The sequence below is a fragment of the Lynx canadensis genome, chromosome D1 (genome assembly GCF_007474595.2).
Source record: "Lynx canadensis isolate LIC74 chromosome D1, mLynCan4.pri.v2, whole genome shotgun sequence".
Taxonomy (NCBI): domain Eukaryota; kingdom Metazoa; phylum Chordata; class Mammalia; order Carnivora; family Felidae; genus Lynx; species Lynx canadensis.
In genome coordinates, this window is record NC_044312.2 from 53,922,158 (window position 1) to 53,948,492 (window position 26,335).

General features: G+C 37.8%; 1 protein-coding gene across 1 annotated transcript in view; it reads left to right on the forward strand.

Moving 5' to 3' along the window:
- NARS2 (asparaginyl-tRNA synthetase 2, mitochondrial) overlaps window positions 1–26,335 on the forward strand; it is a 134,322-nt gene that overhangs the window by 3,740 nt on the left and 104,247 nt on the right. The window contains 4 exon segments of the mRNA XM_030332825.1: window positions 275–384; window positions 1,137–1,257; window positions 3,439–3,579; window positions 10,015–10,095. Of these exon segments, the coding sequence (XP_030188685.1) occupies window positions 275–384; window positions 1,137–1,257; window positions 3,439–3,579; window positions 10,015–10,095 (453 nt within the window).

The following is a 26,335-nucleotide window of genomic DNA, read 5'->3' on the forward strand; positions in this document are numbered from 1 at the left end:
TGAGCCAAAACCAACCTGAACGCTCAACCAACTGAGCCACCCAGGTGCCCCTGAGAATGATGAGTTTTATATTAACAAAACAAAAAGGTGGAATGCCAAAGCTGTATCTCCCTGAGATAAGAATCCTATTGAATTATATATGCTAAAAGCAATTGATTTGTTAAGGCAGGACTGAGGACTTTTTTTTTTCATTTAGTCTTGTGTGTGCATGTGTAATGAAAATGTAAAATATTTACATGTTTTAAACTCACATTTAGAAATTTTTCTTCATTAGGGATGGATTCGTTCAGTCCGATCCCAGAAGGAAGTGTTATTCCTGCATATAAATGATGGATCATCTTTGGAAAGCCTTCAAGTTGTAGCTGATTCAAGCTTTGACAGTAGGTGAGTTTTTTTTTTTAACAAAAGAATCTTTTTTTCATCTCCTTTGCTCCCCTTTTCCCTTATCCAATGTTCACATATTTTTTTTAATGTTTATTTTTGAGAGAGAGAGAGAGAGGGAGACAAAGGGTCTGAAGTGGGCTCTACACTGACAGCAGCAAGCCTGATGTGGGGCTTCAACTCACGAACCATGAGATCATGACCTGAGCCAAAGTTGGATGCTCAACCAACTGAGTCCCTTAGGCACCCCAGAGTGATCTTTCTAAACAAACCTGCTTTTCAAAGCTTTAAGGCTAAGTCCAAATACTTGGAATCAAGATCCTTCAAGCTCAGGCCTTTCTTTTTTATTTTATTAAAGCTTGTGTTTTTATTTTGAGAGAAAGACAGTGCAAGTGGGGGAGGGACAGAGAAAGGGAGAGAGAGATAATCCCAAGCAGGCTTTGTGGTATTAGCCTGGAGCCCGACGCTGGACTCCATCCCACAAGCGAGAACATGACCTAAGCTGAAATCAAGAGTCAGATGCTGAACTAACTGACTGAGCCACCCAGGCGCTCCCAGACCTTTCTTTTTTTTAACATCTTCACATAATAATATCCCCTACTTATCCTTTGCTTCAGTCTCTCTTAATTATTTGCTGCCCATTTAAGGGTGAAACCTCTATCATTAAATACTGTAATGTTCTGATAGCAAGTTTTGTATTAAAATGAACGTTCTGTATAATGATATCTTGTTTATGCTGTTTTTTGTTACTATAGAGAACTGGCTTTTGGGAGTTCTGTGGAAGTTCAAGGGCAGCTGGTGAAAAGTCCATCCAAAAAGCAGAATGTGGAACTGAAGGCAGAAAAAATTGAAATTGTTGGAAATTGTGATGCCAAGGTATGCTTCGTGATACTTCTATGGAGACTATTTAGGCTTAATTTAAAACAGCAATCTGTTTTAAGTGTGATTATTGGGAAGGTGGCACTTAGAACATGTTTCAGTTGTGACTTCCCAGATAATTGAAACAGGCTATGGAGCCTGAGGAATGTAGAGAACATAGCAAACAGTATGTAAATGGCTGAATTTTATGACTGAAAGCAAAGTATTAATCTATACATCTCTTTGGACACCTGTCATAATTGAAACTTGCCACTTTTAGAAGCGTGCCCAGTTAATTTCAGTGACAGAGACGTGCTGGGGAGAATGTGTTCTAAGGAAAGCCCTGCCTAGAAATGACTTTTACAGGATCTAGAACTGTGTTGTCCCAATATAGTAGCCACTAGCCACCTGCAGTTGTTTAGTATTAATTAATTTAATATTAAATCAAGTAATAAAATCAGTTCCTCAGTGACATTAGATACATTTTACATGCAGCTGCTGGCTACCGTATTGGATAGTGTGGGTACGGAACTTATCACAGAAAATTCTGTCAGACAGTACTTATCATGCTTGGGCTGAAGAAAGATAAGAAATCCTACATTAAGACATGTTTGCTTAGCCCAAGCATGATAAGTACTGTCCCAACAGAATTTTTTCTGTTTTTGCAAGACTCCTTGTTAGTAGCTTTTATTCATCACCTGATAAAGAGGTTAGAGAGAATAAAATTATAGGTTGGCAATCCATCTTCTGAAATTGGAGAAAATGAGGCCCAGGCAGGAGACATGGCTTGCCCAAGGTTATATTGCTGACTAGTGCCACAGCTGGAATTTGTGTACTAGCCATTTGACTCCTCTATAGTTTTGCTATACTTGTCTTCCAAGTATCTGATGAACAAAACACAAGGAAATATAGGGAAATTGCATCATTTTAATTCATTTTTATTTTTTTTTTTTTGGATAATTGGAGGAAAATAAATATAAGGAAATAAGAAAATGGGCACCTTTTTGAAAAATGTCCTTCTGAATAGTTTTCCAAGAAATTCTAATAATACTAATAAATACTGATTGACATGTAAAATCAGGAATCAGGTTTTAAGGTTTCTGAAAAGTAGACTGTGAAAAATAATTTGGAATTCAGAGAGGAATGGAGATGGTAACCATTTTTGTTTTTGCTTTTTTTAGAGGGGTGTATGATTATTAAAATGCGCCATGTGTGTTACTCTTTTTAAGCCGTTCTCTCTTGGCTTCTGTGGTTGTCACTCACCTTCTCTTCCCCTTAATTTCAGTGTCATTTTGTAAGTATTCAGACATTAGGGAATTCTGGTCCCTACGCAGTCCCCAGACACCTACCTATTAATGTGGTCATATTTTGACTTCAGTAGGTATGGTGCTTATTTCTATTATGAAATAAATTAGCATGTGCACTAAAAGAAATAGATAAGACTATATGTAATAAGCTACCAGCTTGGCTTTTTTATTTAAAATAGTTTCTCTACTATCTTTTTTATTGAAACTTTGGTTTTGTTCTTTAGAACAAGTTTAGAACAGTTTGTTTTTATCTTCTAAATCTTGTAACATGAATGTTCACAGGGTAGAATATTTCTACATAGAGTCATAATTTGAAATTTTTGAAATATACACTACTCTGCTAGTGACAGAAGGCTGTTGACCCTCCCTCATGTTCTTAGACTTGTTGATAAACAGTGAAAAACAGTGCCAATTGCTTATAAATGATTGTGGGCTTTCAAGACGTTTGGGTGATTTTAAAATTGAATGCCAGCTGTGTGTACACAGCTGTAGAAAATAATCTTTAATATCTACAATATTCTGAACTCCTATGTGCCAAACAGTGGACTGTTTTTGCATAATTATATCCTAATCTCTCTATTTGTAAGTGGTGACCGATATAAGCTAATGGATAGAAATTTGATAAATAACAGATTAGACTCAGCAATACTAATTTTGCCCAAGGTTCCATGCCTAATAAGTAGCAGAGCTGGATTCAAAACCACATCTCTGATTCCTACCTCACCATTCAATTAACTTGTAGTTAATTGGACCATGTTCACTTATATTAAGAAATAGAGAAAGAAAGCTTTTAATTTTGTTACAAAGCATTACTATTTAACAAATATTCTGGAAACTGATTTTATAGAACATATGTCTTAGCTTTCAATTTGTTTTTTCCATTTATTGGCAGGCTTTTCCTCTTAAATATAAAGAGAGGCATCCTCTGGAGTATCTGAGACAGTATCCCCACCTCAGGTGCAGGACTAATGCTCTGGGTTCCATACTGAGGATTCGCAGTGAAGCCACAGCTGCTATTCATTCTTTCTTTAAGGTGAGGTGCTTGGTGTGCTTCTAGCTACTCTTTTTCTTTTTTCTTCCTAGCTGTTCTTTCTTGTGGAGAAATTGAATGATTGTAACCCTGGAGTGTTATCCTGAACGTTTTGCTAGTTACAGTGTTTATTCCAAGCACCCTTTACTTGTGTGGTACTTTTTTTCTTTGATTTAAAAATTTCTCGGGGCGCCTGGGTGGCTCAGTCGGTTGAGCGTCCGACTTCGCCTCAGGTCACGATCTCACGGTCCGTGAGTTCGAGCCCCGCGTCAGGCTCTGGGCTGACGGCTCAGAGCCTGGAGCCTGCTTCCGATTCTGTGTCTCCCTCTCTCTCTGCCCCTCCCCGTTCATGCTCTGTCTCTCTCTGTCCCAAAAATAAATAAACGTTAAAAAAAGTTTTTTTTAAATTTCTCTTTATCACTGGTTTTAAGCAGTTAGATTATGATGTGCCGGCGCAGTTTTCTTTGTTCCTTGTGTTTAGACCTTGTTGAATTTCTTGGATCTATGGGTTTTAATTTTCATTAAGTTTTTCATCCATTATTTCTTCAAATATTTTTTATGTTACTTCCTGCCTTTGGAGACTTCTGTTGTCCATATATTAGGCCACTTGATACTTCCATAGCTCAGTGACGTTCTTTTCTTTTTTTTTTAATTTCTTTTTCCCTGTGTGTTTTTTTTGGAAGGTAGTTTCTGCCCTTCTAGCTTCCTGATCTTTCCTTTTACAATGACTAATTTGTTGTTACTCCAATCCAGTGCATTTTTCATCTCACATTGTAGGTTTCATATCTCTATGTTTGATTTGGGCCTTTTGGAAAAAATATATTGCATGTCTCTGTTTAACTTTTAAAATATATGCAGGGCAGGGGCGCCTGGGTGGCTCAGTCGGTTGAGTGTCCAACTTCGGCTCAGGTCATGATCTCACAGTGTGGGTTCGAGCCCTGTGTCGGGCTCTGTGCTGATAGCTCAGAGCCGGGACCCTGCTTTGGATTCTGTGTCTCCCTCTCTCTCCGCTCCTCCCCCACTCATGCTCTGTCTCTTTGTCTCTCAAAAATAAACATAAAAAAAAAATTAAAAAAAAAAAACATATACAGGGCAGTTTTATGCATTTTTTAAACATATATTAATTTTTATTTTACCTTTACTTTCTTCTTTTTATTTTTTATTTTTTGAGACAGAGAGAGAGAGAGAGCACGGGCAGGGGAGAGGGGCAGAGGGAGAGAGAAAGAGAATCTTAAGCAGGCTTCACACTCAGCACCGAGCCCGACACAGGGCTCTATCCCATTATCCTGGGATCATGACCTGAGCTGAAGTCAAGAATCAGATGCTCAACTGACTGAGCCACCTAGGTGCCCCCACAATACGGTTTTAATTAAAAATATTTATGTTTTTAGTAGCTATTTGATATCTATTTTATGTCCTAATTCTATCATGTCTGTCAGTTATGAGTCAGCTTTGATTGATTCATTAGTGTCTTCATTACAGTTTATGATTTCTTGCCTCTTGGCATACCTGCTAATCTTTGGTTAGATGCCACAGACATTGTGAATTTTACCATGTTGGATATTTATAAAGCTTCTTAAATTTTGTTCTGGTGTGTGGTTAAGCTACTTGAAAACTGTTTGATCCTATTGGGTCTTTTATGATTTGGTAAATGGGTCTGGAACAGTGCTCAGTCTAGGGCTAATTAACCAGCCACATGTGAGCACCAGGCACTGTTTCCTCTAATCTTTCTGGATGGTTCTTTCCTTGGCCTTTGACAGTTTCCCCACATGGATGTGTCTGTCATCCCTCTACCTGACACACTAGAGTGACCCTCTGTACATCCTTGGAGTTCTCTGTGCTGCTCTCTCCTCTCTGATACTCTGTCCTATGAATTCTAGCCACTTTTGTCCCTTCACACTCTCAGCTCTGTCTCCTCAACTCAAGAGGTCTCCTGGGCTCCACTTTATTTCTCCCCCTCTTCCTGCTATGGCCTGGATAATCTCAAGGTGGTAAGCAGGGCTACTGATAGGATTTGCTAAGTTTGTTTCGTATCTCAGGGATCACTCTCTTTTGTTGTCTGAATCCATCATCTTAAAAACCAGCCTTTCATGTGGTTTGCTTGTGGGGGCTTTATTTTTGTTTTTGGTGGGTTTTTTTGGTTGTTTCAAGGGGGAGGGTAAATCTGGTCCCTGTTTCTCCATCTTGGTCATAGGCATATTTTATACATAGTAAGCACTGATTTGAAAGTTACTGGTATTTTTTTCTTTATATATATTTTTTTAATGTTTTTATTTATTTTTGAGAGAGAGACAGACTGAGTGCAAGCAGGGGGGGTACAGAGAGAGAGAGGGAGACACCAAATCTGAAGCAGGCTTCAGGCTCTGAGCTGTTAGTACAGAACCTGACGTGGGACTCGAACTCGTAAAGCACAAGATCATGACCTGAGCCGACGTCGGACGCTTAACTGACCGAGCCACCCAGGCGCCCTAAGAGTTATTGGTATTAATCAAGTAGATTGATGTACAACTAAAGGTATTTTGTCGTTTTTAGCTTTGCTTGTCAGCCATTTCCCCCTACCCAGGAAAGCCACAGTGGAATATAGTTGGTAAGTTGATGAGGTGAAGGGATCCTCCCCACATGTGGATGAGAGGACCCCAAAGTCAAGGAATGGCCCGGCACATGAGGTTCAGTGTTATTCTGAGTGGTTCTGGAGCTCTTCCTATGCCACTTCTCCAGATCCAGTTCATCTGCAGAGATTGTCTAACATCATACCCCTTCTTTGGACTGCATCCAAATTCATGCAGGGCCAGCCCAACCGTAGTTTACCATGAGAGTTCTTGCTCTTTGAAAAGTTCCTTTAGAGCGAATTTCTGGTGAAACAGCTAAAGAGCATCATGGCTTTAAAGCATATAGTTTTGAATAAACAAAGAAAAATAATCACATTATACTATATCATCCCATTATAGTTTGAAAGGGTGCATTTCCATACGCTCCATAAACTTTCTGTGCAACTTCCATATGGCTTTTTAGTAGTGCTTGAACCACACAAACAAAATTTGTTCAGATCTAAAAATGTTTTTTTTCCCCATATGGCTTTAAACAGTGGATAAAGCCACCCTGCTTCAATACTGAAGGTTTTATAGATTTCTGGCCACTAGGTGGTGGTATTGGCAGTCCACTGACTAGTGAGCTTTACCTACTTTCTGTATATACTTCCTACTTGAGGCTTCTATAAATACGTAAACAACTTAAAAAGAAACTGGGAAATTTTGAAATAAAAAAAACAAAGTAATATTTTAACTGGTTGAAAATAATGAATTTTAGCACTATTGGTTATAGTTATAAAGGTAGGTAATTTTGAGTATTATAAATTCACTTTTTAATTATGAAGCCTTGGAAAATATAATTCTGATAATTCTATAATGTTACCCACTTGTATGTGGAACAGTTGGGATTGGATTGAAATCACAGAGTACTAAGGGACATGAAATAATACTTATATGTTATTTAGTACTTTGGACTATAATTCACTACTTTAGGCATCCTAAAAGATGTTGAGACTTAAAACTCTATGTTTTAGTTTCTAAGTAAAAATTTCATAACTTAAAGTATCTTAACTTAAGAGGGACTATTTTAGTTTCTGTTTTTTCCTAATATTTTTAGATTAGAAAGTTAATTTTTTTGAAGTTTATTTATTTTGAGAACACACGTGCGTGGGAGAGGAGCAGAGAGAGAGGGAGAGAGAGAGAATCCCAAGCAGGCTCCATGCTGTCAGTGCAGAGCTGGATGCAGGGCTTGAACTCACCAACCACGAGATCATGACCTGAGCTGAAACCAAGAGTCAGGAGCTTAACTGACTGAACCACCCAGGCACCCTAGAAATTCAGTTGTTGGTTCAAGTGATCAAACGTGTTTTGTGTATGACTTGGTTTGTGCATAAAATTGACACATTTGCTATGCACCAAAATTTGGGTGTGGAGAAACCTCAAGGAATGAGTTATTTAGAAGAGCTAAGTTTCTCAAATAACAGGATTATCTCTTTAGGTACTATCTTTTTTTTCCAATTTCCAGTGGAGGTTATCCTAAAGTGTGTTACATATTTCCTTGCTTCCTAAATTGAGCCATTAAAGAGTTTGTCCTTTCTTGATGAGTCAAGGTTCTTCCTTTGAGTATCAGATTTTTCCCTCCTCTAGACGGATATGCCTTAAAAGCCTGCCAGGGTGTATTCTTTGCCCCTCTGTTGAATGACCCCAGACTACTGTGTCTTCGAGTTCTTGTGACTGCTTTTTATGGAAGTTTTTTTTTTTTTGTCTTCTTGCTGTCATTTTTGGTTGCCAGTGGCTGACAGTTTTTGTCATTTTTTGTTGTTGATTGTAATTAAATAATGATACTTTGTGTGAATGTGAAAGATAAATACAGTCTGTGAGTGTTTGATATGCAAGGGCCTTAGTATGTGAATTAATTTTGTAATTTTTAGATACTCAGTGCCATATAAAACATCTGGTTCTAGAATGTGTATCTGTCAAAAATATTTAGATATTTAGAGGTGGTGTGTGGAATCAGAAAAATTGGGTAAGTGCGTGCTTTTATTTTTGGCCCCTTCTCTGGCCTTCCTATCTCTAGTTAGGAACCCCCTTGTGCAGGATGGGATAAATACTTGACAACTGTTACCCTGGTGGAGGCAGACAGTACTCCTCTGACTCCTTATTATTTTTCTTCCTTTTCATTTTTCTACTTCCCTATCTACTTTCTCTGTTTTGGATTTTGTTTTCAGTGCTTTGTTATTTTTCCTTTGGCCTCTCTTCATAGCTTTTGGTGGTAATGTTATACACTTTGATATAAGCCTTCTAGCAGTATTAGACTTAAAAAGCTGGTGACACCTTTTGAAAGGTTTAGTGTTAATTGAGTATTAAGAATAATTCCCACAACTTGAGTGATTTAAAAAAAAAAAAAACCCATATGGTTATTTTCATAAGATTTGCAGTTTTGTTTCTTGTGGCAATTGACCAGTTCTAACTTTGGCAATTACATTTAGCCGTTAAATTTTCTCCTCCCTCCCCCCCTCCCTCTCACCACCCTCGTTTCCTTTGGATTTTTCACTTCCTTTCTTTGTTTACTGCACTCCTGCTCATAGTTGCCTGCATTCATGTGGAATAAATGATTCATGTCCATAATTCTTGGTTCCTAGGAGATAAAAATTTCATGCAGTAATGTTATTGATTATATTTCATTCATTGTCTATAATGTGCGTTGTGTGGCACCTCTAGGCACATGGCTCCCAGTTTAAATACCTATTTGAATATTTTCTGAGACTCCTAATTTATAGTGTGAATATTTATTTAATCATTCTACATCCTAAGACAAGTTAACTGGGCACTTTGTATCATAGCAAGGATACTTGAATTCAACCTTTTTTAGGAAGGAAGGGGCAAATTTGGGAGGCCCCTAGTGTGATGCACTAGAGACATTTTACATTACACCAGTGATACACAGAATTTGGCAGAGATTAAATGTGTATGTATGAATGTATTGTATTGATTTCAAGACCCAAATTTTTGTGTGAAACACGTACTATTCTGCCTCTGCAGCATATGTTCACTTGTGCTACCTCCACGCCCACCTGCAACATTTACACGGAATGTAACCTTTTGCCTACATCCATAGTCAAAATGAAAGAAGCATAACCTTGAAGTTGCTGGGTTATTTCAATCCAACTAGCAAACAGCTTTTGTGGTTCACTAATGGAAATAGTTCAGACGTTGGAGCGGAAGAATTGCAATTGGCGCCTCAGTAATGGATGGATTTGCTGCTCAGAATCTTTGAGGGAAAGGAAGTGCAATGCCTGTGCCATGTGTAGTGTGCTGTGCCATCAATTTAATGACAGACTTCCTAAAAATCATTTCTGCCTTTTTTGCTATGTATTTCTCCAGTCCCTATTTGTCAACTTTAATTTTTCTCCTTTTTGGTGGTTTGTGACAATTAGAGGTCTCATTCCAAAATAGCTGCACTTCATATTGATCATTTGTAGTCCCTTAGCAATACAGGCAGCATTATTATGCATTAGCCTTAAGTGTGTGTGTGTATGTTAAATCACTACTAGTGTGCTAGAGAAGTGGGAAGAAAAAAACAGCACCAGAGAGACCCTGCAGGCCTAGGTTCCACTCCTGGCTCTCTCTGCCACTGACTAGATATGTGAATTTTTCATTAAATCTCTCTGGGCCTCAGTTTCTGATGCTGTTTTGAAGTGATACTGGATTAGGTAATGTCTAAGTCAGTTTTTGATTTAAAATTCTTTGTGCTGCTGTGTACAGTGGAACCCTCAGCTTGATATCTCAATAGTTACATTTGGGGGGTTAGGGATTTGATATGGCAATCTCTTAGTGCTCTTTTAATAGTATAATAGAGTTGTTTCATGTACACATGTACTGAAAAAAAGTGGGTTTTCTTTTTTTCCAGGACAGTGGCTTTGTCCATATTCATACTCCAATAATCACATCCAATGACTGTGAAGGGGCTGGAGAACTGTTCCAAGTTGAAGTAAGTTGTGCTTCTCATCTTGAAGGATAGGTTGCTCTTCAATATTGTTCTTTTGAGGGTTTGCTTTAAATTTAATAAGAGTTGTATGGATAGACCATGACTAGAACCTGAAATGTTGTCAGTAGTAATCCTTAAAAAACATACATAGAAAATTCAAACCTCTCTGATTTCCTGTCCTACTGGCTATCTTACTTGCATTATGACTCAAAGGAATGGGTCTTTAATTTAGTACTTCATTTGCTTTCCTTCTACAACTATGAATTGGTGAACTAGAAAACCCTGAAGAGATTAATAAAGATTTTAAGATCCCTTTTGTGCATGTTAAGCCCTAGTTAATGTTTTTGGATATGAGTCATATTTTAAAAGATAAAATAAGAAAGTATACATGTGGATATTTTCTTCTCCAAAGTCTTTTAAAAACATGTTTTCATAAGAAATGTATACCTCATGTATACTTCATTAAGCCTCTGATTTTTTTTTTATTATCTTTTAGAGTTTATTCATTTATTTTGAGAGATAGAGAAAGCACGAATCGGAGGGGGGGGGGTGGGCAGAAAGGGGGAATCCCAAACAGGCTCTGCACTGTCAGCACAGAGCCAGATGCAGGACTCAAACCCACGAAGTGGGAGATCATGACCTGGGCCGAAGTTGGCCGCTTAACTAATAACTAAGCCACCCAGGTACCCCATGAATGCTCCAATTTTAATTCTTTGTTCAGCAGTAATTTTTTGAGCTCCTGATATATGCCAGGCATTGTCAGCTTGCCCTTGTTGCACATTATTTGAAAGTTACCAGTTTTTTTTTGTTTTTTTTTTTTTTACTTGTAGGCAGTTGAAAGTCATTCATTTACCAATTTCACAGCCTGTTTAAAATCATTGGCCAGTAATACAATAATACACAAAGAGAAATTATGTTAATAAGTGGTGCTTTTTGTATTTCTTTCATTTATTCAGTGATTTCTTTATCTCTAAGAAGTCAGAATTCTTATTTATACATCTGGGTGATTCCATTAAATGGCAAGACCTGTATATAATTGTTCTGCTCTAGTTCTGAACATCCTGACTCTTGATAATGGTGCTTTCTCTTATTATTGAACAAAGTATTCACTGGGAGAAGTTGTCCTGATGTGTTGAAGGCATTATTCAAAATGATAATCAAATGCTGTCTATATTCATACATAGTTTGAAGAAATCTTGATAGTTTTTGCAAAAACGCAAAATAAAAATTCTTCATTGAACATTTAAACTGGTAGTGTTAGCATTTATAAATATGAGTTCAAAAAAGGTAGCAAATGATAAAAGAACAATACCCACATTATGAAAAACATTCTCTTTAAGCATTTATGTTGTGTATTTTCTCTGCACCTTAATAGCGTTCTGAATACTGAAGTGAAGAAGAGTTACCCACCTTAACTACATGTCATAGTCCCTTATTCTAAGCAACCGAATATTAAAAACCAAATGACAGGTAAAGAAAGGTATAATTTAAAGGAGTTTTTACAAATAAGAAGGTAATTATTAAAGAGACCCAAATTAAACAAGTAAAAAAAAATCTGTAATAAACTGAAATAATGATACATTTGAAGATAACTGCTTTGCTACCAGGGAAATCCCATAAGCACGTCTGAATGATTACAGTCTGTGTGTTTTGGCTTTTAAACAATATAAGGCAAGCTACCAGTTAAGTATAAATACAGGAGAAGGGAAACATAGATATTTCTGAAGCTAAACAAATGAGAAGTGTTCAGTGTTTGTGTCATTTCAGGGCCAGGTTAAAGAATTTCATATAGTGGAATTAGACTTGCCTATACAGGATACCAGAAAGAAATGCTCTGAAATTTTGTAGGCTCCTGCAGTCAGGCTTTAGATCAGGTTTCAGCAATTGGTGGCTTCTCTGCTATGACCTGCTGTCTTTGTTGCTTTTAGAAGTTTGGTGTTTAAGACTTGTCTTCTGCCCCTGCTGCTCCTCTGTCCTTTGAAAGCAGTGTTCCTTCTTATTCCCGCCTCAGACACCTCTGTTCAGTACTAATTCCAAGGGTCATTGTGTTAATTTCCTCCTAACTGCATGTAAAGGCACTGGGGTTTGAATCTTGGCACCCCACTGTTAGGAGGAAGTAGAGTTGCATATTTAAATTCTTCCTTCTCTTTATAGTGCTCTTTTTTACTGTGACAACAATGAAGTGTTAGTAACTATTTAAAGTTAAGGATGCCTAGTCCACACCCAAGTTTGAGGACAATAGTAAATGGCCACCTTGAAATGCACTATAGGAACGCATGCTTCTCTAATACACTATTGAGAAGTGATAGCATGTCCCAGCATTTTAGTTCCTTTTTCTTCACTTCTGTTTCCTGCTTTAAGACTTTGGATATTTGTTAAGGTTTTGGTACTACTGAACACATGGAGGAAGTTGCATTCAAGGCATGTGTATGTTATTCAGCAGACATTTGTACCACCTGTGTTCAAGATGCTAGCTCCTCCCTGAGAAGGTAAAAGAGATTAAAGCCAAGAATTAGAGATTATGACAAAAATTAGCTGTTCATTCCCTAAGATGAAACTGCTTTATGTATGTATTTGAGGTTACAGTGTTACCAATTACAAGTGGCATGGAATCTAGAGGAAAATTAGGTCCATGAGGATTGACTTGGTCAGTAAAATCTTCAAAATGAATTTGTGACTTGAGTGTAACCTAGGGAGAATATTCCTCATAGGGGAACACTGTGAGCAGAGTCAAGTAATTGAGTGTGGGGTTTTCCTTGGACTCTGGGTGGACAAATTAGAAGGTTCATATTGGTAAATGATAGAAAATAAACTTGGATAGCTATAGGAATGAAAAGATGGAGCAGATTTTTAAAAGAACTTTATTGAGATATAGTTTACATACCATAAAATTTACCCACTTAAAACATACAGTTCCATGGTTTTTAGTATATTCACCAGATTGTGCAGCCATCAGTTACTACAATCTAATTTTAGGCCTTTTCATCACCCCAAAGTGAAACCTGGTACCCATTAGCAGTCCCTTCGCATTCCCACCCCCAGCTTTAGGGAACGACTAAACTGCTCTCTATAGATTTGTCTTTTGGGGAACATTTCATATAAATGGAATCATATAACATTTCTGGCTTTTTTTCACTTAGCACGAAGTTTTTGAAGTTCATTCATGCTGTAGCATTTATCAGTACTTCATTCCCTTTCACATTCAACTAGTATACTGTTGTGTAGATGTACAACATTATGTTTATCCATTTGGCAGTTGTTTGGTATTTGGGTTGTTTCTACCTTCTGGCTGTTATGAATAATGCTACTATGAACATTTGTGAAAACATTTCGATGAACATATGATTTCATGTCTCTTGGGTGGAATTGCTGAGTCATATGGTAACCCTGTGTTTAATATTTTGAGAAGCTGCCAAACCATTTTCCAAAGTGACTGCACCATCGTATGTTACGACCCACAATGCATGGGGTTCCAGTTTCTCCACATCTTTGCCAACCCTTATTATTGCCCTTCTGTTTTTGTTTTTTTGTTTCTTAAACATAGCCATACCCAGAGGGTATGAAGTTGTATTTCATTGTTTGCTTTTTGCTTTTGACCATTTGCAATTTATATGTAAATGTGTAATTCACATTTAAGTTTTTAAAATTACAATTCTGTTATGCCAAAGCGTGATAGATAAATGGTCACACATTGTGAAATTAAATTAGGCTGAGAAAATCTAAAAGTAATACTTCATATAATAGGAATATTATTCAAGCCTAGAAATTACACATTTAAATACTTTTTAAAGCTAAGAATGAACTGAAAGTGTAAGCCTATTAAATGAAACCCAAGAAGATGTGTAATTTCATAGCTGAATCTCATACTGTGGGGAGTCTCATACTAAGATTTTCATGCTGAATCTTACACTGTATATTGAAGTTTGGCATTAGATTGGTTTGCTTTTGTGTTTGTGTGTGTGGTAATACATGTAACATAAAATTTACCATTTTAACCATTTTTAAGTGTACAATTCAATACCATTAGTTATGTTTACAGTGCTATACAACCGTTACTACTATCTGTTTCTTAAAAGTTCTTCATCACTCCGACAGAAGCTCTGTGGCAGAAGCTCTTGATTCCCCTCTCCCCCTAGTAACCTCTAATCTACTTTTTCGCTCTATGGATTTCTCGTTCTGGAATTTCGTATAAATGGAATCATACAATATGTGGCCTTTTGTGTCTGGCTTCTGTTGTAGCATGTATCTGAATTTCATTTCTTTTTATTACTAAGTCATATTATACTGTGTGGATATACCATATTTTGTTCAACCATTTATTCACTGGTAGACGTTAGGTTGTGTCTACCTTTGGATGTTATTGATAATGCTGCTCTGAATATTTGTGTACAAGTTTTTGTTTGAACACTTGTTTTCGGTTCTTCTGAGTATATACCAAGGAGTGGAACTGCTGGGTCATATGACTATTCTATGTTTAACTCTTTGAGAAACTGCCAAATTAATTTTCCACAGTGGCCGCACCATATTATATTCCCAGCAGCAGTGTGTGAGGGTTCCAGTTTCACTGCATCATCGCCAATGCTTGTAATTTTCAGTTTCTGATTATAGCCATTCTAATGGATGCAGTATCTCTTTGTGGGTTTGATTTGCACTTCCTTAATGACAAACAATGTTGAGCATCTTTTCATTTGCCTGTTGGTCATTTGTATATCTTTGGAGAAGTGTCTACTTAAGTCTTTTTTCAATTTTTTAATTAGCTTATTTGTCTTTTTGTTGTTGAGTATAGGAGTTCTTTTTCTATTCTAGAAACAAGTCTATTCCCTCCATTTCTCCAGCAGTGTGAATGAAGCCTCTGATGTTGCCCCTGGGTGGCACAGCCTTGGTATGCCCTAATCTCCCAGAGATGGCATTGATTCTGGCTGGACTCTCTGGCCATCTCTTTCCCATAGCACACCCAGCTCTTAAACTCCACCAATTCCAGGTGATTGCACTATTGTTTTCAACAATATTCCGGAGCATAAATTGCTTCACAGACTGATCCAGTCAAATTCAGGCCCCTTTAAAGGTGTACTTCCCAAAGTCAGTGTTTGAATGTATCCTGAGCCCACAAAGTCTCCTCCCTGCTATCTCTCAGTTTCTCTCCAACAAACTAGCAGGTTTGCAGTTTAGTCTTTGTCTCCAGTGAATCTGTCCATAGCTAGCATTAGCCTTTTAGCACAAGCATTTTTTAAGAGTACCCTTAGGTTTGAATTTCTCCATACTCTGTTGCAAATCAAGTTGGTTTCTTTAAAAAAGAATTGAAAGTGCTTTTATAGCCTGCTTCTATCCCTGGGCAAAATCCCTGAACCAGGCTGTGGTACTGGAGGCAGGGACAATGGACACTTCTCTCTAAGTGACATGCCGATATAGCAACCGAGCTCCACAGAGTGGGTGGCAGCCCCACGTCTCCTCGGCTTGCCTCTCCCAGTGTGGAACCCACACCCTGTGAGGCTGGGCAGGAGAATCAGGGCCCAGTATTCTTAGTGCCTTGCCCAAGGCCGAGCCTCCTTCTGATCAGCAGGGACTGGGCAGAAGAAGGGAGACCCTACCTCTTGGCCACATTCACCCAGAACTTAGGTTCAACAGTAGGTAGCTGTGGAGAAGGTGAGAAATGCTGGCATGCTGTCCCTCCTGCTAAGGTAGTCCTCCAGCTGGGAGCTGAGGTTTAAAAAAGCCTTCTTTCATTGGCTGTTTTATCTATCTGGAGTGGAGTTTCTGTCATGCTGAGCTGTGATGGGGAAGGGAGGGGGAGTGGGTTGTCATTCAAACACCACTTGTCCTTACCAAGTTTTGGTAGATTTTCTTGAATAGATGCTTCTTCATTTGCAGTAGGTCCTTAGGACCATTCCCAGAGACTTTGAATGGCTGGGGTGAGGGTAAGGTGTGTTTTTTATTTTTTATTTTATAGCTTTCATCAGTTTCACTGAGGAGTGGGTCTGCGCAACTACCCCTCTGTCATGCCAAAGGTGAGAGTTAAAAAGGGGGAAAAAAGACTCGTTACTTTGAACTACTTTTTACCACCACAATCCTCAGTTTTCTCACTTGTAAAATGTGATTGACACTATGCTTATAAGTTGTAAGGATTAAGTGACACGTATGAAAACTTAAAACTGCTTTTCTTTTTTTTTTTTTTTTTCAACGTTTATTTATTTTTGGGACAGAGAGAGACAGAGCATGAACGGGGGAGGGGCAGAGAGAGAGGGAGACACAGAATCGGAAACAGGCTCCAGGCTCTGAGCCATCAACCCAGAGCCTGACGCGGGGCTCGAACTCCCGGACCGCGAGATCGTGACCTGGCTGAAGTCGGACGCTTAACCGACTGCGCCACCCAGGCGCCCCTAAAACTGCTTTTCAAAAATAAAAGTTCATATGCAAACTTAATAAGATAATAATATGCAAAACTTAATAAGCGAAACTTTCTCTTTTCCGAACTGTTGTGCATTCTAGAAATGGTAACCATAAGTTACTGGACCTCAGAAATTTTACTTCTTTTATGTTTTTATGGCTAAGTCATTTATGACACACATCATTTTGGTTCTGCTTGATGTTTGCACTTTTCTAATACTCTTACCTGTTTCTTTTAAACCTTCAAGATGGTATGAGGGCTAACCCAGCTCCAACCTCTTTTCAGAACAACTTTTTCATCTAACATGAAGCTTTTCCTTCTTCCAAATCCTGTTGTACTTGTGTTCAGTTGCTGTATAGCCTATTTTAACATTCAGTTGTTCTTTACTGGGTTTTTTTTTTACATCTGTTTTGTTTCCTCATGTAGATTGTAAACTTCTTATGGGGAAGAATTGTGTCCTCCACGCTACCTGACATTGGTGGGACATTTGGATGCTTGGGCTTTTTTTTTTTTTTTTTTTAAGTTTATTTATCTATTTTGAGAGAGAGAATTGGGGAGAATTGGGGAAGCAGAGAGAGAGAGAGAGAATTCAAGCCGGCTTCACACTGTCAGCGCAGAGCCCATCGTGTGGCTCAGACTTACCAATTGTGAGATCATGACCTGAGCCGAGATCAAGAGTTGGACGCTTAACCAACTGAGCCACCCAGGCACCCAGGATACTTGTTTTGATTAATATTTTCTGTGGGCGCTTTTAGCTTTGCAGAACTTTCAGCTTTAAGATTAATCCTTTTCTTCTTTGTCGAGAATGTTCATTTCTGCTAGGGGCATCCAGTTTCTGCCATGTGAAAAATGCCTACAACACATATGTAGGAAAATAGATAAGAGACATACATACTAGTGTTTGCCCCAGGCCCGGGGCCTACTGTTTTGTGTGCTTTGAATTTTTAATCATCTGCTTGTATTACTTAAAAACAACAACAACAAAAATATGTAAAAGTTACGTTGTTCACAAGTGACAAAGGGTGTGTAAAAAATTAGTTTCCCTTCCACTCCTGACTCTCAGCTACCCAGTTCTCCTTGCCCTAGGCAGTCACTGTTCTCATTTTCTCTTGAGAGTTTGTACCAGCCTTTATTTCTGTCAGCAATATGCGTGGGTCCTATTTCTTATGAATCATCTGTCAGTGTATTACCAAATTTTTTTAACTTTTCTTTTCCAATTTTAACCAGATACATTACTTTTTCAATGAAACTAATTAAAGAGAAGAAAGAAAATATCACAGTAGATTAAGAGAAGCAAATCTGCTTTCTGGGGCATTGAGAAGAGCACTGACTTGATACTGTGTTTTTGCTGTTTCCACTGTGAAGTGAGGATTTTGTGAATCAACACATGGTTTAAAAAAAAGAAAAATCCCTCAGACTGTGAGCCCGTACAGCCTGCTGCTACTAGGTCTCATTCGGAAGACTGAGCTATTTCTTCCATCCTACGGCATCCACCAAGTAGAGTATGTTCTTAAAATGATCTAATCTCATCAGCCACACAACTGGACTAAAATTGCACTATTAGATTCATCTTGTAAATATTTGTTAATCCTCCTTTCTTGTGAAAACTACTGTGCTAGTTAGTGCTGTTTGACTTACAAAGTTATTTCCGTTTTGCTTCTCAGCAAATGAATTTGCAAGACATTTTTAAATGGGAAAAACAAAATCCAGGATAATAAATGCCACCAAAATAATGTGACTTTGAAAGCCAGACATATTAAAAGAAAATTGCAGATATTACAAGGATACATTTTAAGTCAAATCATTAAGAATATAAAAACACTGTGAAATCTGAATCCAGTTATGCTTGGGTTCATAATTTTAAAATAGTTTTACTTTGATTCAGATGCCAGTATTTTACCCTGATGATAGATCAAACTAATAACATCTAATGTTTTGTACAGTATGTTAAGTCAACTAATACTTTTATAGTACTTGATTGTATGTATGCTATTTCATTGGTGTTTTTTGTAATGTTAGACCACTAGACAGGCTTTCTAAAAGGACTAATCCCATTTTATTAGCTTTAAGTAATCCAGGCAGAAAAAGAAAGAGAAATAACATTTATTGAATACCAAGTATATTTCAGGCACCATGTCAAGTTCCTTTATATTATATCATCTTTTCAGCAACCTTTTGAAGTAGGAATTTGTTTGCCTTTGGGAGAACAAATACCGTGTGTTTCTTGTACATTATTGTATAATACCTGGTACATTCTCTGGCACGTGGTAGGTGCTCCATAAATATTTGTAGAGTAAGTTCTCTTTCTTTTTTACATGAGGAAACCAGGCTCAGATTTAAAAACAAAACAGAACAAAAAAAAACAGCTTACCAAAGACCGCACAGTTAAGGGACAGAGTTGTAGTTTAAACAAGAACTGTTTGGCAGTCAAGTAAATGCTATTTGTACACATCACATTGACTCCTGAAATTGGCTTTTGAGAAAGATACCAAAACTTTAAAGTTTTGAAGTTAAAGATTCTTCATGAGGTAGCAGACTACTGTTCAGGGCTGAGCACCACACTAAAATAAAGTATCCTTGCCTTTTCTTTTTGGCCATTCTTCCCAGACGACCTTTTATTTTCCTTGGGGAAGGAGAATAACAACATTTACTGATAACCTATGGTTGACAAGAGCTTTAAGTACTGCTTGTTTTTGTATAAGTAACCTATGAGTAATTCTTAATTCATTTCATTAAATATCATGTAGATATCAAATAATGCAAGCTATGTAGGCAGTGTAAAGCATACACCTGTACCCGTTACTGAACTTAAGAAATAGAACATTGTTAGTACCTTTGATCCCTCATTTTGTGCCTTTCCCATTCCATCTCCGTCCCTTTTCCTACTGTGCCAATTTTATGTTTGTTTTCCTGTGCTTTAAAAAAAAAAAAAAGTTTTAGGGGTGCCTGGGTGGTTTAGTCAGTTAAGTGTCGACTTCAGCTCAGGTCATGATCTCACAGTTTGTGATCAAGCCCCATGTTGGGCTGGCTGCTATCAGTGCAGAGCCCACTTCGGATCCTGTTTACCCCTTTTTCTGCCCCTCCCCCGCTCTTGCTTGTGCTTGCTCTCTCTCTTTCTCAAAAATAAACAAACATTAAAATAGTTTTAGGGATGCCTGGCTAGCTGAGTCTTTTAAGTTCAGGTCATGTTCTCACAGTTAGTGAGATTGAGCCCTGCATTGGGCACTGATAACTGGAGCCTGCTTGGGATTCTCTCTCTCTCTCTCTCTCTCTCTCTCTCTCTCTCTCTCCCTCCCTCCCTCCCTCCCCCTCCCTCCCTCCTTCCCTCTCCGCTCCCCACCTGTCCCTCTCCTGCTCCTGCTTTCTCTCAAAATAAAAAAACTTTAAAAAGTAATAAATAGGGGCGCCTGGGTGGCGCAGTCGGTTAAGCGTCCGACTTCAGCCAGGTCACGATCTCGCGGTCCGGGAGTTCGAGCCCCGCGTCGGGCTCTGGGCTGACGGCTCAGAGCCTGGAGCCTGTTTCCGATTCTGTGTCTCCCTCTCTCTCTGCCCCTCCCCCGTTCATGCTCTGTCTCTCTCTGTCCCAAAAATAAATAAACGTTGAAAAAAAAAATTAAAAAAAAAAAAGTAATAAAAAAAATATTTTTACCACATGGGTGTGCTTGTAGGCAAAATATTGTTTCTTTTTGCATGGTTTTCAACTTAATACAAATGGAATCATTCTATTCTGTGATAAGTTGGGTTTTTGTTTTTGGTGTGGTTTTTTTTTTCCCCTCTGTATATTTCAATTCAATCCAAATCTCTGGGAAATAAGATTTAAGCATTAGTATTTTTTAAGGCTCTCCGGGTGATTCCAATATGCCTTCAAGAGTATTTACGAAATAGTGGAAGTGCATGTTTATAGTTTCAGTTTTGCTACATAAATCCAGATTTTTACTGAAAGAGAAGAATGTATTCAAACTCCCACCAGTAGGGTGTGCTGTTCCACATCCTTGCCAACACCTGATATTTTTAGTCTTCTAAAATTTCACCAATCTCAAGGATGTAAAATGGGATCTTGATGTCATTTTCTCTGATAAATATTGAGGTTGGGAATGTTTTCTTATGGTTATTGGCCACTCATTTCTTTTTCTATAATATTTTCTATTGTGTTGTCTTTTCATATCAGTGTTTTTATATTCTGGATAATATTTACCCTTTGTTGAGTGTATTGTTGCAGATATTTTATCTCAGTTTCTGGCTTGCATTTTCTCTTTCTTTATAGTATCTTTTAATAAACAGTTCTTAATTTGAGTTTAGTCAAGCTTCAGTCATTTCCTTTATGGTCTGTGCTTTTGTATCTTGCTTAAGAAATCTTTTATTGGGATGCCTGAGTGGCTCAGTCGGTTAAGCATCCAACTTCAGCTTAGGTCATGATCTCACGGTTTGTGAGTTTGAGCCCTGTTTCGGGCTCAGTGGTGACAGCTCGGAGCCTAGAGCCTGCTTCTGATTCTGTCTCTCTTTCTGTCCCCTCTCCCACTTGCACTCTGTCTCTCTCAAAAATAAATAAACATTTAAAAAAGTTTTTTAGAGAAATCTTTTATTGTCTCCTAAAAATTTTATAGCTTGTGCATTATACATATGTCTTTAATCTACCTGGAATTGAGTTTTGAATATGATGTAAGAGTCCCGGTTTTTTTTAATGGATAACTGTTTCAGCACTGTTTATTGAATAGTTCGTTTCTCTTCTTGTGATCACAGTTGCCAACTCTGTCATAAATCAAGTTTCCACATATGTGTGTGTTTCTGTATGTTGTATTCAGTGGTTTATCAGAATATTCCTATGCCAATACCTCACTCTCTCAATTGCTATAGCTATTTGAGAAATCTTAACATGTAGTAAGAATCTTTCTACCCGTTCTTAGGAGTTTCTTGGCTATCCTGGATCTTTTTCTCTTCCATAGAAATTAATCAATCATGTTGACAAGCCCCAAAAGGAACTCTATCTGGCCTTTAATTGGAATAGCACTGATTCTGTAGATCAATTTGGAAAAACTGGCATCTTTATGGTGTCAAATTCTTATCCCTGGACATGATAGATCACTCTGTATTAGGAGTTTTTAATCTTTTTCAAAACAGTTTAATCATTTTCTTTATACAGATTATGAATACCTTTTTATATTTAATCCTAGGCACTTTATATTTTTTGTATTATTAAATGTTGTGTTTATCTTTGGAAGTATATTTTTCATTTATTGGGTACAGTTTTCAATATATATGTATTAGAACAAGATTATTGTATATGCAGATATGTAATATGTTTACTGATATTTAGTATACTTTATCTGCCATTTACTGATATGTTAAAATCCTCTGGTACTTTTTCCATTTTTTCTCATAGTTTTTGCTTTATGTGTTCTTTAGGCTATGTTACTGGGTATATACAAACTTAGAACCACTTGTTGATTAAAATCAATGTGCAGTTTTATAGTGGGCCTCTTTCATTCTAGCACTGTTTTTTGCCTCATTGTCTATTTTGTTTGATGTTGACTTCACCATACTAACTCGGTTTTGATCAGTATTTGGCATGCTTTTTACTATCACTCATTGTTTTACTGTTAACCTTTTGATTTTGTCTTATGTTTAAATTGTAATCTTGGAAACAGCATATAGTTTAGATTTTTGAAAACATTAAATCACTTAGTCTTTGCCCTTTTCCTGTTTAATTTAGTCCACTAATGTTTATTGTGATTGCTTATGCATTTGGATTTCTTTTAAACATCTTACTTGGTGCCTCTGTCCTTTTTTTTTTTTCTTTAAAAAAAAAGTTCCTCCCTTTTTTGCCTTCTTTTGAAAAAATTAAAATCTTTTACTGGTTCTTTTTTTTTTGTGTGTGTGCTCCTTGTTTAGAAGAGACTGCTGGGGGTAAAGGAAAAAGGAGAATTTGAGGCAGTGATTCTCAATCTTGACTGCATGTTTAATTCACCTAGAAACATTAAAAAGTATGAATACCATGAGGCACCTGGGTGGCTCAGTCGGTTAAGCATCTGACTTCAGCTCAGCTCATGGTCTCATGGTCTGTGAGTTCAAGCCCCGTGTCAGGCTCTGTGCTCACAGCTCAGAGCCTGAAGCCTGCTTCGGATTCTGTGTCTCCCTCTCTCTCTGCTCCTCCCCTGCTCATGTTCTATCTCTGTCTCAAAAATAAATAAAAACATTTCTAAAAAATTAAAAAAAAAAAAGTATGAATACCTGGGCTGTGCCCCCAGAAATCCAAATTAATTGGTCTGAGATGTCATCTAGCCTGGGGAATTTTTTTTTTTTTAATTTTTTTTTCAACGTTTTTTATTTATTTTTGGGACAGAGAGAGACAGAGCATGAACAGGGGAGGGGCAGAGAGAGAGGGAGACACAGAATCGGAAACAGGCTCCAGGCTCCGAGGCATCAGCCCAGAGCCTGACGCGGGCTCGAACTCACGGACCGCGAGATCGTGACCTGGCTGAAGTCGGACGCTTAACCGACTGCGCCACCCAGGCGCCCCTAGCCTGGGGAATTTTTAAAGCTTACCAGGTGCAGTCAATATTAAAAGCTACCGCCTTTGGAGAAACTCTTAAATATACGACATCAAATGTAGAAACAGGCTTAAAAAGCTAGGTGATTATGGTGAACATCCTTTTCTCCCCTATACCTATAACTCTTTTGCCTCTACCAACTAGGAAAATTCACTAGCTAGTTCAGTTTTTTTTCCCTGTTATGTACTAGTAAGCACAGCTTCATATTGTGTCATGTTGAGAATTTTTATTAAAAATTGGTTAAATTAAAATGAGCAGGGGAGCACCTGACTGGCTCAGTCAATGGAACATGTGACTCTTGGTTGATTTGGGGATTGTGAGTACAAGCCCCACATTGGGTGTAGAGATTTCTTAAAAATAAAATCTTTTAAAAAATAATAAAATGAGCTGGTCCTCAAATCTTTATCCAGAAGATAAAGCTGACACATGAAACTGTAAATGGAATAACTAAATATTTAATTGGATTTTATATGGTAATTGTACAGAATTATTAAATGTCAAATGTAGTTCACATTTTGTTTGGTAAGTCTGCTAGGAGAATTCTCTGACAAGAGAAATTAGGTGCTAGAGTGGTTAGTAATGTCCACAGGACAAAGTAGGCAATTTGTGACTCTTTTTGATATTTCTGTCTTTGATTTTTGCTCTTAATTTTATCTTTCACTTTCTGCGATGAATAATTGTAGAAAGAGAAGCACGGTGAGTAAAATATATAGTGTATTAGGTATTGTAGTGACTGTCTCAAAAGGTAGCTCCCTAGTGTACTGTGCTTCCCAGTGTTAAAACCCTTCTGTTGTCCCCTCCCACACTTCATTTGAGCCATTTCTGTGTAACCAGTAAAGCAAGATAGAAATGAAGCTTCCTTAGCTAGGTCAAAACCTTAGTTTCTGCCTTTGGTCTTTCGGAATGTCAGCTCTAGGGGAAGGCAGCATCTGTATGAGAAGTCTGACTGCCATGAGACCATCATGCTTTGAGCTAGCCCACACTAGTCATGTGGGAAAGCTAAAGACAAAGATTCCAGGCCAGCACCCAGCTGTTGGAGCCATCCCAGCTAAGGTACCAGACTTGTGGTTGAAGGAATCATCTTGGATGTCTAGCCCAGTTGAACCTTCAGATGACTTCAGTCCCAGCAGCCATTTGGCTGTAACCACATGAGAGATCCCAAGCAAGAACCACCCAGATGAGCCTAAGCAACCCACAGAATTATGAAAGATAGCAGTAGATGTTTATTTTAAGCCACTGAGGTTTAGAGTGCTGTGTTACTCGGCAATGGATAATCAGAACAGATGGTGATTTGTACTGTGGAATAAATTAAAGTCGGGGAAAAGAGGTTAGGAAGTTGTTGAAGTTGTTGGAAGGGCATTCAGGTTTAAACTGGGTGGTCAGAAAAAGACTCAGAAGATATTCAAACAAAAATATGATGGATGTGAGGGAGTGAGTGAGTAATGTTGATGCCTGGGGGAAGAACATTCTTCAGTCAGAAGGAATAGCAAATACAAAGGCCCTGTGCCTGAAGCTGCCTAAAGTTTTTAAGAAATAACCATGAAGGCCAGTGTAGATGTAGTGAATGAGGGGAACTCAGACTGGTGGTGTAACAGGTTGGGAGTAGGGGCAGGTGATCTAGGGCTGTGATGTTTAACTTCGTAAGGTGCAATATAACAAGTGTATTGTGATAACCCCTTTTTCTCTTGAAGTATAGATAATAGAAGCTTTTAAGCACTTTATTTTAATTTTTTTTTTTTTCAACGTTTATTTATTTTTGGGACAGCGAGAGACAGAGCATGAACGGGGGAGGGGCAGAGAGAGAGGGAGACACAGAATCGGAAACAGGCTCCAGGCTCTGAGCCATCAGCCCAGAGCCTGACGCGGGGCTCGAACTCACGGACCGCGAGATCGTGACCTGGCTGAAGTCGGACGCTTAACCGACTGCGCCACCCAGGCGCCCCTAAGCACTTTATTTTAAAAAGAAAATAATACAGTGTTCCCAGCTTCCTTATAAAGAAGACATTAGGTGAAAGTAATATAATTTGCATATTTCGTTGTATGAATGCTGTGGTGTGACAAGTCTAGATAGGCAAGCCATTATATAGAGTTGCTCACACTTTGAGAGCTGTAAATTAGGATTTAAATAGATATGTTGTATTAGTGACTCTAAAGCCATGAAATGTGTTGCTAATGATGATGGGATTTTGTGATATAGTGAATAATTCTTGGTGTAGAGTTCTACACCAAAGTGCAAGCTTCCCTTAATTAACATGGAAGATGCATCCTGGAAAATTCAGAGTATATTGAAAGAACAAAATTCACATAATTCACAAGAATGTTCCATGGAATATTTGAAACTGATAGTACCCACTAAACACCAATACTTCTCCCTAATCATTGTGATGATCAAGATTCCTACTAGAAACCTCAGATAGAGGGCTTTACAAAAGGCCATTGTGAGAAATTTAACTTGTAGTGAGATGCAAAGTCATTAGGGAGTTCTAAGCAAAGGCATGATATAAATCACGTCTGTTTTAATGAAATTACTCTGCTGTATGGAGAATAAATGGTAGGTGGGTAAGTACAGAAGAAGAAGAACTACTTAAGAATCTAATGCAGTAATCCAGGTAGACAGATGATAGGGGTTTAGACCAGAGTTGAAATGGTAGATCCTAAAATGTGGTTGGATTCTGGATATATTTAGAAAGTAGTTTATGCATGTCAGCACCAAGGCACATTTTTTGTTGTTGTTGTTTTTGTTGTTGTTTTTGTCTCTACTCCTGGCCTGTATTTTCCCAGTAGTTATGATGGCGAGTCCACATCTGTTAAAACCTTTAAACTTTTAATATGGAGGAGATTGTTTTTTTCTACAAATGGTTGTTTCCATTGCTCATTTTTTATCATTTTATTTTTTTAAATTTTTTTCATCATGGTAAGTGTACTCTTTAATCCCCATCCTGTATTTCCCCCCATTCCCCTCCCCACCTCCCCTCTGGTAACCATCAGTTCCTTCTCTGTAGTTAAGAGTCTGTTTCTTGGTTTGTCTTTTTTTTTTTTCCTTTGCTCTTTTGTTTTGTTTCTTAAATTCCACATGTGAGTGAAATCATATGGTATTTGTCTTTGACTTATTTCGCTTAGCATAATACTCTAGCTCCATCCATTTTGTTGAAAATTAAATAATTAAATTAGAATACATTAAATAATTAAAGTATGAAGTTGACTTTCCTTTTTTTTTTTTTTTGTTAACATGAACTTTAATGTTTCTGGTCCAGACATTAGAATTTAGTTAAGTGCTCAAATGAAAAGGTCAGCTTCATAAACACTAGAA